We start from the raw sequence: 13,188 nt of genomic DNA, 5'->3' as shown, positions 1-13,188 counted from the left end.
CAGGCCGGCTCCTGCGGGAGAGGGGTTGGTGCTGCGCCGGGGGGCTGCTCCACATCTCTCGCCCGAGTAGGAAAGCATTGGCGTGCTTTATTTCCTATTTTCAGAGCAGAAGGAGAGCTTCCTTATTCTTCCACTTGCCTTTCTTGCTTGGCTGACACCTGCATTTCCTGTGAAATGCACACACACCGATTTTAGGCATTTTGTTATTCACTAAAAATTAAGTTTAAGTCAGGAATTTGTAGATGGTGTTGCATGACTTAAGCCGTTCTGGTCATTGCCTGTATTAGTGTTAAACTCACTCAAAGTAGGCTGCAGAGCTCGTCTTTGGAGGGATATAAATGCTTGGATACTTAGTCCCATGCTCTTGAGGCTTGGACCCTTGTCCAAGTTGTCCACCATGTTGTGGAGGCATAGCTGGCAGTGCAGTTAAACTGGTTCCTAATTATTTTCCTCCTCTGAGGAGAGCAGGAGCTTAGGAAAACTTTTTCAGAGGGAATAACCCATACTGTCTATGTGACTGGCTCACTCTGTATGATTATCCACTGGTAGGATACGGAAAATATATTGGTCAATTGCTCTTGTTTTTTCTGGTTAGATTTTACTGTGACACATGGATTGCTGGAGAACATGTGTTTTTGGAAAAAAAAAGAAAAATACTTGCTCTTTATCTAAAAATTTTTTCTTTTTTTTTTTTAAATCTTGGGACTAATATTGTACCATAATGAATCCAGAGCAACCCTCAGCAGCGTTTAGTGAATCTTCCCATTGATCAGCAAAGTGTTGCAGCACTGTGCAGCTAGGTCTTTCACAGTCATGGTACTGGTTTGGTGGTAGGGGCAAAAATTAAGCAACATGTTTAATCTGTAGCCCTTGCGTAGTTTTGAATCTGCATCTGTGCATTATCCGGCTAACATAGGGCAGAATTACAGCCTTCCATGACATTGGCCTTGGTGGTGGTAGGTGACCTGCTTAAAACAGATTTTATTTGCTACTGCTTAGTGTTGGTCAGGTATAATAAAGCTTTAGTGATAATGACAAGTTTCTTTATTCTGTAATTGTTTTAAATTATTTTAGTGTTCAGGAGTGACCAAGAGACATTGACCAAGATGCTAGTTAGAGCTTTACTGTGAGAGGCTTTTTCAGACATTTTGGAAAGTACCTGTTTTCATTTTAAGGTTCTGTCCCTGCTGCTGTATAGTCATACATCCCATTTGAGCTGCTTGCCCTGGACTAAGCAAAGAATCAGTATTGTTCCAAGGACAGTGTCTTCAGATAGACAGTTACTCATGTGTAGTGTTGGACTGCCATCCATAGCCTTAGAAGCCAAACAAGTTTGCTGAATTTACAGAAGATGTCTTTTTGCATCATGGTCTTGTTGTTTAGCGAGTCCCCTCTGAGGTTCTTGATGGCTTTTCAGAGTGGTGGCAAAGTAAATGGGTACCTGGAAGCATGATCAAGAGGTTTGTTTGAGAAGCACTTCTAACCTAGCACCAGAATATTACAGTTTTTTGATATTTGTGTGTGTTTGATATACAACTGATATACCATTGTGGAAATACTTGTTATAAAAGTAGTTTCACAACAAACTCTTTAGGTGTTTGAAAGCATAGACTTAATTGCTCTAAACCCAAGTGTGAAACTTGCTCTGTTGGGAAAAAATGGAAGAAAAGTAGAGAAGTAAAATAGTGACGAGAACTTTAATGCCCTCTTGCAGCAAACAAAGGCAGTAGAAGTAGGCTATGAATGCATTTCATTGTGCTGTTTCTTCTCTCAGCTTCTGCTTATGTCTTATTCAGCAGGAACTTAGCACACTTCATGAGTACAAATACACATGAGCATTTCATGAGCTCAAAGAACAAAGAAGAAAACGTGCTCCAATCATGAGACTATTCACAGAATTACTCTTAGTTGAGAAATCTCTGCCAACGCTGTACTATAAAACTATAAAATACTCAATTCCATGAATACTTTTGTAATGATATCAATACTCTGACAATTTTGGGGTGACTTGATGTGATTTACAATCATGCCCTAGAAAATTGTGCAAACACAGAGTTTTCCTTTCAGGGAACTAATTGAAATTTTGGCAATTTCAAGAAACCAGAAGCTTCCACAGCCAGGAGAGGAGAGCCAGGTAAGCTGACTTTCTAAACTGTATTTCTTTGGGTAAGCACAATGCTTTACTTCTAATTTTTTCCTTTTTTTTTTTTCCTCTCTCCCTTTGTCCTTGCCTATACTCAGGCTAATGGTGCTGATGAGGTTTTGGCCCCACTACAAAGGCAATCTTGGTCCTCGTGTTTTTGTTTGTTTGTTCATTTGTTGCATGTGTCATAGGCTGTTTCTGTAAACAGGAAGAAATTTTGTTTCATTTTTCATGCAAACAGAAATACTCCTATGGATGTCTGTTGCTCTTCTTTGCAGCACGATTGAGGGTGTGTTGTTACTCTAGCTAATTTAAAAGTTCTACAAAACTCTTGTTCAATAGATCCTGGAACTGCTGATTCAGAGAGATGGAGAGTTTCAAGAGCTAATGAAGTTGGCAGTTGATCAGGGGAAAATCCATCATGAAATGCAGCTTTTAGAAAAGGTAGTAGAAAAGAGGGATAATGATATTCAGCAGCTGCAGAAACAACTAAAAGAAGCAGAGCACATACTGGTAAGTTCATAATGATGTGTTTGCTTTTGAGCATCTACTTGTGGAAAAGGTGGTTCTGGAGAAAGTGGTGTTGTGTTAGTTTGAGAAGATTTAAATATTTAAAACTTCATAAGAGCTTAGTGGTTTGGGTTTTTTTTTCAGTAGTCAAATACTGTTTAGTTATCATGGTATTCAGTTTTGTTTTATAATGCTAATTTTCTTCCAAACCTACTTTACTTCTGTATATTTTGAAAATGTTCACTGAATAGTTTTTCTCTTAAAATGCAATTAAATGCAAGGGTTTATTCACATAGCTGACTTTATGTAGAAGTTTACAAATCAAAGATGCATTGAAGGTTTGGCTTAGTTTGTTGTTTTTTTACAACTAGGCAACAGCTGTTTATCAAGCAAAGGAAAAGCTGAAATCAATTGAAAAGGCAAGAAAAGGTGAGTATCCATGATTGTACATACTACATAAATGCAGTTGTAAAGAACATTGCTAGCGAGCTCAAGTTAGGGTTATTTTATATTTTTTTAATTCTACTATCACAGATTTTGGATGCTTTGTGTGTAAACAAATTTCCATTTCATTTTGAACCTATAACCATTTCCTCAGAATAAAGGCAGGAATGAATTACTTTTTGTGGCAAACATATCTTAATATTTAACTTAAATTCAAGTGTTTCAACATTCTTCTCGGACTGATAATACTATATCTGATTACCTAAGGGTCTCACCAAATTGCCTCAGTAGGTCTACTGAGGAAAGGGAGAGAATGTTTATGTGCATGTGCGTTGTATTTGAAAGACTGACTAGCTGGTGATACTGGCTTGTATTTGTAGCAATTCCTGCTACTCTGTGGCACTTACCAAGCTAAACTGACTTTTTTTTTTTTTGTGGGAGGCATTTTCTTGGTGTTTTTTTTTTAGTGTCTTTTATTATTTTGTTATACCTGTTTAATCTATAAAATCAAGGAATTTCGTAAAGTTTCCATTACTGTAATACAGGCACATATTTAGAAGGACTGTTACATGTGTGCTCTACAATTACTAAACAAACAAACAAAAATTCTTTATTACAGAAAATTCCATAATAAAGCAGGTGCTGAAGTTGTCTTACAAATTGTGCTTGTCAAGTATACTGCTTAAGAGATTGGTTTGTGTTTTTCACAAGGTCGAAGAACTGTTGACATTGAAGGTGTATTGAACTCGTGGCTGTAAAATCAGTTCACTGCGAAGCTCGTCCTTGCATAATCTAAGAATCCTCTAAGCAGTCATTGCATTTAAAGCATGCTCTTAATGTTTGACAAAATTACATTCCCAATCTTTTTGATATTAGTGTCCAATATTCTGAAACAATTGAATGATGCAATCTCTTGAGAATATAGTAACTTTCCTTCCCTTTTTCCAGGTGCCATTTCCTCTGAAGAAATAATTAAATATGCCCATAGGATCAGTGCTAGCAATGCTGTTTGTGCCCCTCTGACATGGGTACCAGGTAACTATCATATTTACGACAATAGATTTTTTTTTTTTTTAATAATAAAGCATAGTCAGTATTTGGTCTTACAATGCTTTTATATAGTGAAAAACACTGCGGTTTATTAGAGTAACATTGTTTTCAGCTGTTATATCTAATATTTTCAACAAAAATGGATATCCGAAGTCCTATAGACTTTATGTACATCTTCAAAAGGCTGTGAAACTGCTTGCTTCCATTACTGACTGGCCTCCTCTGCTCCCCTTTTTTTGCTTTTTTCCCCTGAATGTTGGACCCAATTATAAGTTAGAACCAAGTATGTTAAAGGCCTTTCCATGTGCTTGATTGTGCTCCCTCCTGCCCCTTATAATATTATTTATAGAGGATGTTAGTAATCAGTGGAGTCAGAAGCAGGGTTTTCATTCTGTCGGGTTTCAATTTTGGGAACTAAACTCCTTGTCCAAAATGAGAATATGTTTTTTCCAATTCCTGTCTTTGCTGTTTAGCTGTGAAGTAGCAGGGAGAGCACAGATATCTTCTAAACATGGGGTTTTTTGTTTGTTGTTTTTTTTTTTCAAATGTGCTTTTTCTGCCAAGTTTGAAAGAACAAAGAAAGTCTAAGTGAAAGACACAGACTTGGATTCTAACAAAACAGGTGTGGTGCTCATTGCTTATCCAAACATTATCCAAGCAATCACAGTATGGGTTTTTTTGGTCAGGAAACTAGGCACTGAAGAAAAAGTTAATGTCTGCAAGACAAGTGTTAAATATTTAAAAACATTTCTTTGTTTTGGTTGTTTTTTTTTTTTTTTTAAGGGGACCCACGTAGGCCATATCCTACAGACCTGGAAATGAGAAGTGGTCTTTTGGGTCAGATGAACAACCCATCCACCAATGGAGTTAATGGACACTTACCAGGGGATGCACTTGCAGCAGGCAGGCTGCCAGGTGAGAGAAACTCAGTTTTCTTTTGCTTTTCTTTATTCTTTGTACAGTCTTAGCAATTACATGTTTTCCTTAGCAAAGGCAAATCAGAGTTAAAATAGTGAAAATTATGGCTAACGTTGTTCCCTAGCAGTGAAGACCTAGTAAAGGTTAACATTAGAAATTGCGTAATTTTATTTCACGTTAAATAATACTGCAGACACTACAACTAAGTCAATATAAACAAAACTCACTTAGTTACCCTTCAATTCACTTATCTTAAATTGCTGTAAATTAAGTGATATCAAATCATATTAAAAAGAAACATTTTCAAAGCAAACTTTTCTTAGCAGTGATGACAAAGTATGGAATTGTGAAAGCTATATTCAGAAGAAGAGGGGTGTATTGTCATCCCCTACCCTCCTTTAAGTCTATGCTCTATATAACAAGACTGCTCAGAAGTTCTGGATTGAAAAGGCATTGCAAAGGACAGCTGGTGAGGTAGTACCTTGAGTGTAGGAATCAAGCTTTGATCCCTTAATTGCTTAGTGAAATGGACACTTCCACGGACTTTAGTGGGATTCATTCATTCATGCTAAAACAGAATTTAGCAGTAAGTTACAGTAACTGAATCAAGAATTCAGCAGCATTAATCTACCATGGTTAGACTAAGTGGTGGGAAAATTCTTAGTTTGGATTCATGAGAGATCTGTAACAGTTCTTACCTGTCTGTTAAGCCGCTTGCAGCTGTTACGGAAAGCTTGTTTTCAAAAGTTATACTGAGTATGTTAAAAAAACCTGTATCTCAACTTCTTTGGGGAAATAGCTAACTTGGATTTTGTGTTTCCAGTCATCTGTCTAATCCTCTTGTCACCTCTTAGGAAGTGACTTAAACTTCTGCATCATCTCACTTTCTAAACCTCTGGCCTTGGATAAAATGCATCAGTGAGCTGAATAGGAGTGGGACCCTGACATCTGTCTGTAGCAATCCACCAGGGAAGTGCTGAGGAAGGGCCCATGCATCTTTTCTGCTCTTTTGAAATATAGTCAGAGGAGATGTTAAGATTGTGTCTTCCTCCTGGAGTTATTTCAATAGAACCCATTCCGGCTGGCTCCTCTGCCTTAGGGCATGCAAACTTGCTCCTTTTACTTCTGAATGCTATCTCTGTAAGAACTGAAAGCCCACTCTTTAGGACTTTCCTTGAGAAGCTGGAAAATGTGGGATTTAAACTCCTCAAAGCTGTTAATTGAATCTGGGTCTCCTATGTCAGGGGAAATCCTCTCATTACTAGACTGTCAGGTAAGAAGGAAACATCAGAACTTCATTTAAAAGAAAGTAGAGGCTGCCCCGGCATTTTGTGTAGGGATCCCGAATCTGTTGGCATGTGGAGGCATGTCCTGGGAGTGCTAATTATGGGATCTAGTCCTTTTAGAGACTTCTGCGGAGAGATGTCCAGTTACTGAGTCCATACTGAGTCTGCAAGCCAGCCACTGGGCTGCTTGGTAGCCTCAAAACTTTAAGGCTGCTTAGCACACACATTCAACCTGGTTTAATGGTGGACTGGTTCCAGCATTGAAGCATGGCCACAGGATGTCAAACAATGGCTTATATTCTCAGCTGGATCAAAGAAAGTTGGTTAACTTCACCACAGCTGGGATGAGACCACCTGGTACTATTGTTGGGCTTCCTAAAGCGGGCACAGAACTGGCATAAAGGCTGCATTACATCCTCGTATCCGCTGGTGGGTTGGATTTTTATAGTTAGGTAATGCATCTGGTATTAGGGGACTGTGGCTGTAGTTTATAGGTGGAATCTCAGGTGTCTGCAGGATCAGGAGCTACAATGTGTGTGGAGTCTGTGTGCTTCTGAGTTAGGCAGCACCTGAGTGAGAGTAACTCTACCATATATGACCCCCTGCTTAGTGCCCTCTTTTTCTGTACTCAAAGTCCCATGTGGGTGGGCTTTTGTTCACTTCTGACTCTGCCTAATTATTTTTAATTCTTGCTGTAAGTGGGAGATAGCTGGTTTCTTCTATGGGATAGACTTAGCTACAGTGCCTGGTAATAAGTGGAGAACTGAAGCACAGCAGTAGGAGCATAAATTAAAAGGAAGGGCGCAGAAATGGCATATAGATATGTACTGCAGCTTTGAAATGGGAGCCATTTTGGGGGCAAGGAGGGGAGAGACTAGGAAGTGTTGTGGGGGGAGGGTAGGTTGGTAGGGAGTACAGTGTGGGATAGCTTTGGAAGTACAAGGAGGAGGGAAGAAACAGTGAGAGCTGAGAGAAGCCAGAGGCAACTGAGGCTGCCCTGGCTGGGGCACAGTGGGGCATTCCCACCTCTCAAGTACCTCTGTGGCCCTGGTTTTGTAGTAGGACACTCTTCTCCTTTGCACTTGATGCACCATATTTGCTGTTGGAAAAACAATAACCAAGTTGTTTCAGCCAAATTTGGATAAAACCTTTTACCCTGAATTTCTATGGTCTACCTTAAGTATTCTTTTTTGATCTAGTGTTTTCATCTATTTTTGCATACTGACAGAGGGTGACCATTTTCATTACTGCCAGTGGTTGAGAATGTTAAGTCAGTTCAAAGTGTGCTTTGAAGATGAAAATCTCTGTATGAATATATACTGTTTTGAAGTGGAGTGATGAGAGTTCAAGAGCCACCTACATAAATGGGCCTCTCTGGCAGAGTAGGCTTTTACAGTGATAGAATGGCTCCATCATTATATGTTTTCCAGCTGTTACTGGAGGGTTTCATCTGTCTAAAATTCAGGAAGGATTTTAAAATTTGTTTTAATCTTAGATTGGAGTTCTGGTTGAGCTGTCTTGTTGAATTTGTTGGTATACAAAGCTGATAGTTTGATTGATTATGCCCCTTTTTTCCAGATGTGCTTGCTCCTCAGTATCCTTGGCAGTCAAGTGATATGTCAATGAACATGTTACCTCCTAATCATAGTAATGACTTCATGTTGGAGCCTCCAGGACACAATAAAGAGAATGAAGATGATGTAGAAGTTATGTCAACAGACTCCTCAAGCAGCAGCAGTGACTCAGACTAGGTACAAGAGGGACAGTATCCCTAGTAGACCTTTCCTGTGGTGAAGGTAGGTTGGGTGCTGTTTGTGACAAACTGCAATACCCTTTTTTTATGCTGGTGTCCCTGTGTAGGGAAAAGATAAGAGCTGGCTTAGAAATAGGGTGACTAATTTAAAACCATGGACTCTAGAATTTCTTTTTTTTCCATTAGATGTTCAAGAAAAATGACTGGGAGCTTTCTGCTGGAGGAGAGATGTCAAATTTCCAGTGATTATGTAAATGTGTATGTTTGCAAGAGACGTGTGTGTGTGTGTGTGTGTGTGTATATTTACTATACATTAGATGACAAAAGTTCCTGGGAAAAAAGGTGTAAGGGGAATCCCCTTGTATGTTTGTTAGTAACTCTACTCTTGTGATGATAGCCTTTTCTATGGCACAGCAATGAGGCGTGAAATTTGTAATTTTAGTATCTTTTTTTGTTACTGCCTAAATCCATGTTCTTGATCATCTTGTGTGTGCCAAGAAGAAAAATATGGCAATAAGGTGTAAAAAAAAAGTTTGTAATTATTGTAATATATAATGAACGATTTGTCATAAATAAACTCAGCTTTGATGTAACTTTGTTTCATTTTGCAAACTTAAATCTTAGATATCTGAGCTACTGTGTAACTTCAAATACTCAGCCCATTTTATCCCAGTATGTGGTTGAATTCTGATTCAGTTTCAGAAGTTTGTACTCCGTTTTCCCCTTTGCGAAATGCCAAGTCAGTATTTGAAGCAGCTGAACAGCCAGGAACTGAAAATCTGTCCTTTTCAGCTGAGCTTTATCAGGTACAGACAGAACTGGGCAGACCCTGAGGCAGTGATGTAGGGTGCCCATTCGCAAGACTTCACCAACACTTTGGCTAAGCATCCTGGGACCCTGGAGATGACATGCTTTGGGGGATGCTGCAGGTTCAGCTCCTTTCAGTTCAAAGTACTTACAGATTCTTTATTCTTGTCATCTATAATTTTTTCAGTTCTTTGAACCTGCTAATTTGTTTATTTCAGCAGCTGCATTTCCTGCCTCAGCTACAATGTTCTTTCATCTTTCCAAAGGCACTTCACTTGGCTTTCCTTTCCGTGTTCTGTTTTGCTTAAGGAGTCATTTTGTGACAGCTACTTTTCTCTTTAGTTTTCCGATTTGATCAGAGGGTTACTTATGTGAACTGTTGCTCATGGCAGTTACAGGTTTCTGCCCTGCAACGAGGCTTCCTGAAGCACAGATCACAATTCTCTCCACTTTTCCATTTTGTAGATTCCTTGTCTTATTTGCTCAGACAGTCTTTCAAATATTGCTGTCAGTAATGCTGCTACATATGACCAAGATATGTACAAATCCCACAAGGATGTAGAAATGAAAAGGACCTCTTCAGTCAGGTTCAACTGTGTAATACGGGACAGTGGGTTTTGTTTTAAAAGAGAAATGGGGAATTTGGTTTTGCCTCAGCTGTTCTTTTTGGAAGTATTTTCAGAGTTATTAAAATTTCACCTCTATTTTGCAGTCTAAAGTTATTCATATACATACATATTTTAACCTTTATTCAGTATCATCTTTTCCTCTTTTGTGTTTACCCCCAATGTCTTCATAGAGAACTGTACTTCCTCTTTAATTCGTATTAATCCCAATACACCTGACCTCTCTCAGTCATCCTAGTTAACCTTGCCTACCCCTGTTCTAGTTCACATTGTTTTTTCTTAAACATGTGTGATCAGAATCATACACAGTATTGCAAAATGCATTTCTTAATGCCTTGTACCGTGGGATTAGTATTTTCTTCTCTAAATTCCCCTCTCTTAACACATCTTATGACACAGCCATAGCTCACTCGTCTCTTTCGTCTTCTCATTTATAAGGACATTCTTTTTTTGGAATGAAATACAAATAGAGGTAATTAATAGTCATGGAAAGTGTAATGTACAGTCTGCCCAAAACTCTTACATGGCTATATCATGTGATTCACTAGCTGAAATATTGTGGAGGTGGGTGGTTGTTTCCAGACATAAATAAGAGTGAACAAAAGCAATGACCACTTCTTTTTCTGGGTTGTTTGCTCGTCTGTTAAAGGATTAAATGGGACCAATGTGTTACATGTAAGAAATAGGTAAGAAGACAGCTCTGCCCGCTCTTCACTTAGCATAAAATCAGATTCTGGGTATAAGATGCATCCTAACCAGTTTTTTTACATCAGTGCTCCAAACTATATACTGTTCAGGAGTATTTTCCTCAATGCTGGATAACTATAATGCCATTTTATGTGAATTCTGTCTATTACAGGCAATTTAGCAAACCACAAAGTTTTAACTGCGTGTTCTGTTATTCAGTGGCTTAGATGCGTACATAATATGTTTTCCTATTTAGCAAAAGTACCAAAAATCAAAGTAAACATAACGTTTAGTTGAAAGGACCAAGTCTTAGCAGCTAAAAATTGAGAATCAAATTTTCTGGGGGGAAAGAAGTACAAATGCATGATATATACAAAACAAGTTATTTAAGTTAGGGGTTGCTGACAGCTAATTACAGTAATGCACTGTAGTAATTTACTCAGTCCACTTAGAAAGGATACAGAAACCCTGACATATGGAGGTACTGTTTGTGTCCTCATTTCAGTAACTACTTGTATATTTACAATAGATAGAATGAATATAACCATTAATGGTAACAAAATATTTATTGCATGACAAACAATTTTACATTGACCTCGGTTTTCCCATCAGGAACTAGATGCCTTCTAAAATTTAAAATTGCACTAAATAATTTTAATAACTTTTTTTTTTTCATTATTCTTTGGGACAGATGGGCAGGACATCTGTCAACTCTTCCTACAGCCTCTTCGTTGACAGCTGAATGGAATAATTTTCTGTGTACATAGAGTTGCTTTCAGGAAGAAAATCTCCACTTCTGAATAGAAAAAATAAGCTTTCTACAAAGATACAACAGTAAAGGAATTTTCAGTGATATTTCCCATTTCAAAACTGCTTTATAACATTATCTTCTTTCTTCACTTCAGAGAAAGACTATCCATCCTAAGGGAAGTTGCGTGTAGTTAATACTTCAAATTCTAAGCAGGAGGCTTGCAATAGTCAGAGGCATCCTTATACCTCGTATCACTCTGCTTCTCAGCAAAAAGAACCAACTCCATTTAAGAAAATGTATGTGCAAAGTAAGGAAGAGCTTAAAACCCTTCAAGCTCATTTCTTTTAAGAACTGCCAAGTCAATTCATAATTTCAGACAATTTTAATCTTTCAATATTGTGCTTATGTTTTATTCAAAAGAAATTAAGGGTATCTCAGAACATTTTGTACAATGGGTATATCTAAGGGAAACATACAAAACCTGTGTTTTAAAAGAACCCTGAAGAGAAAAATAATGAGCCAATTAGTGATTTTTTTAAAAAGTGATATCCTAAAGTTAATTGCTGATGTCCTAATCACTACAGCTGGAAAAGAATCAAATTTGGTTACAGATTCTAGAAAAATGAAAAATATAAAGTCATTAGTTTTATATGTATCTTTGTGTACTGTGACTTCATTCACTACCAATTCAATCATTTAGTCACATCAAACTGAAAATTAACAATTCTATCAAATCTTGTAGCCATACAGAATTACACCCATCTGTGCTGTTTAATACTGACAACCCTCTTTAGCCAAAAAGTAGGACTGTCTGCCGTAGAGCTACACGTATAAATGAGATTAGTTTGTATAATGTTATTTGTATCAGCCTAGTAGAACACTGTAGGCACCTCTCCATTAAACTATTAAGAGTTTAGTAACATGATCAGGAATTAATATCAACTGCAGAGATCTGAAACACTTCTGCAGATAAATTCTAATGTAACTGAGGCTGCAAACAGGACTCTGTAATCAAAAGGGGTGACAAGAAGGGTCAGGGAATTTTCATTCCCTGCAACAAGCCGCCACAACCTTTTCATGTTTATAATACTCTGATTTTCAAGTATATACTACTGTCTGCAGGATAACGAGGCATCGTCTGTAAAATGTGACTTTTGTTCATGACAGTATCTGAACTGAAGCTATGAGAAAAGGCTAAGTTTAAAAATTGGTCCAAGACTTGTAATTACAGGAAAGCAGCGTGACGTACAAAGTAGTTTTACACAGAAAACAGGACAGTGGTTTAAACAAATCAGTTTCTCTTGGGCCTGATGCTGCAACTGTTTCCAAGTGAGTAAGCTTCTCTGACTAGTTCTGACTTCCAAAGGGCTCTTCATCTGTATAAAGATTAACCAGATAAAACACTGAGTCTTCCATAGAAGAAAACATTAATTATTAGCCACCAGCGCTAGAAATAGCTTTGGAATGAGAGACAACTGTCATGTGACATATGGTAAAAGCACTGAAACATTTGGCATCTTTTTGGCTTTGGGAAGGGTAGTATTTTCACATGGGCAGAGTGAGCATGATACAGCCTTTTCTCTTTTACACCAAAAAAGCAGGTCTGTCCTTCGCTTTGTTGCATAATGAACACCGAGTTTTTAGGCCAGTCGGTGACTTCCCGTGTACCCCCTTAGATGATCGAGCTCTTCTGTAAAAGGATTGTAACCTTGCTCTCTTAAACAGCGTAAGGCCCAGAACAGTTGATCTGCTGGAGGAAATTCATCCCATTTAACCCACTCCCAACCTGTAGGAAAAAAAAGAAAAAAACAGAGTATAAAATCCATCATGTAACAACTCTGCCTCCGCAAGCCTGGGTGCATTGCCCAGGAGTTACCAACACAAATGCCAGGTCTCTGCTGCATACGCAGTTATTTTACACGTATGACCCTCCTCCCCGGCAGCCTTGGCCCCACTGGAAGCGAGCGCTTTCTCAGATCTGCAGAGTAAATGTACCCGTAGCCACCCCACGCCTGGTCATCTCAAAGTGACGTCGTAATAAAGGGAAAAATAAATTAAGCTAAAACGTGTATTTTGATACAACCGAGTAAGGGACAGCCGTGTCCTCAGCGCTCCGTGCGGAGACACCGAAACACCGGCCCGCGCCCCCCCCCGCCGCCGCGCGCGCCTCACCCTCGTTCTTCTCGGGCTCGCGGTTGCGCGGCTCCGCCCCC

General features: G+C 38.6%; 1 protein-coding gene across 1 annotated transcript; it reads left to right on the top strand.

Annotated features, from left to right (window-relative positions):
- Positions 1–1,383: 1,383 nt before the first annotated feature.
- On the top strand, positions 1,384–8,697 carry MED4 (mediator complex subunit 4; the record flags this gene model as incomplete). The annotated part of the gene is made up of 8 exons (XM_009578451.1): positions 1,384–1,460; positions 2,068–2,134; positions 2,486–2,656; positions 3,025–3,082; positions 4,046–4,132; positions 4,931–5,062; positions 7,930–8,147; positions 8,291–8,697. Coding segments are annotated over 7 exons (765 nt in total), but the record flags the coding sequence as incomplete, so codon positions are not given.
- Between the last annotated feature and the right edge of the window lie 4,491 nt (positions 8,698–13,188).

The sequence above is a fragment of the Fulmarus glacialis genome, unplaced genomic scaffold (assembly GCF_000690835.1).
Source record: "Fulmarus glacialis isolate BGI_N327 unplaced genomic scaffold, ASM69083v1 scaffold30785, whole genome shotgun sequence".
NCBI lineage: Eukaryota > Metazoa > Chordata > Aves > Procellariiformes > Procellariidae > Fulmarus > Fulmarus glacialis.
The sequence above is the reverse complement of the archived record's forward strand: the minus strand, read 5'-3'. Positions and strand labels throughout refer to the sequence as shown.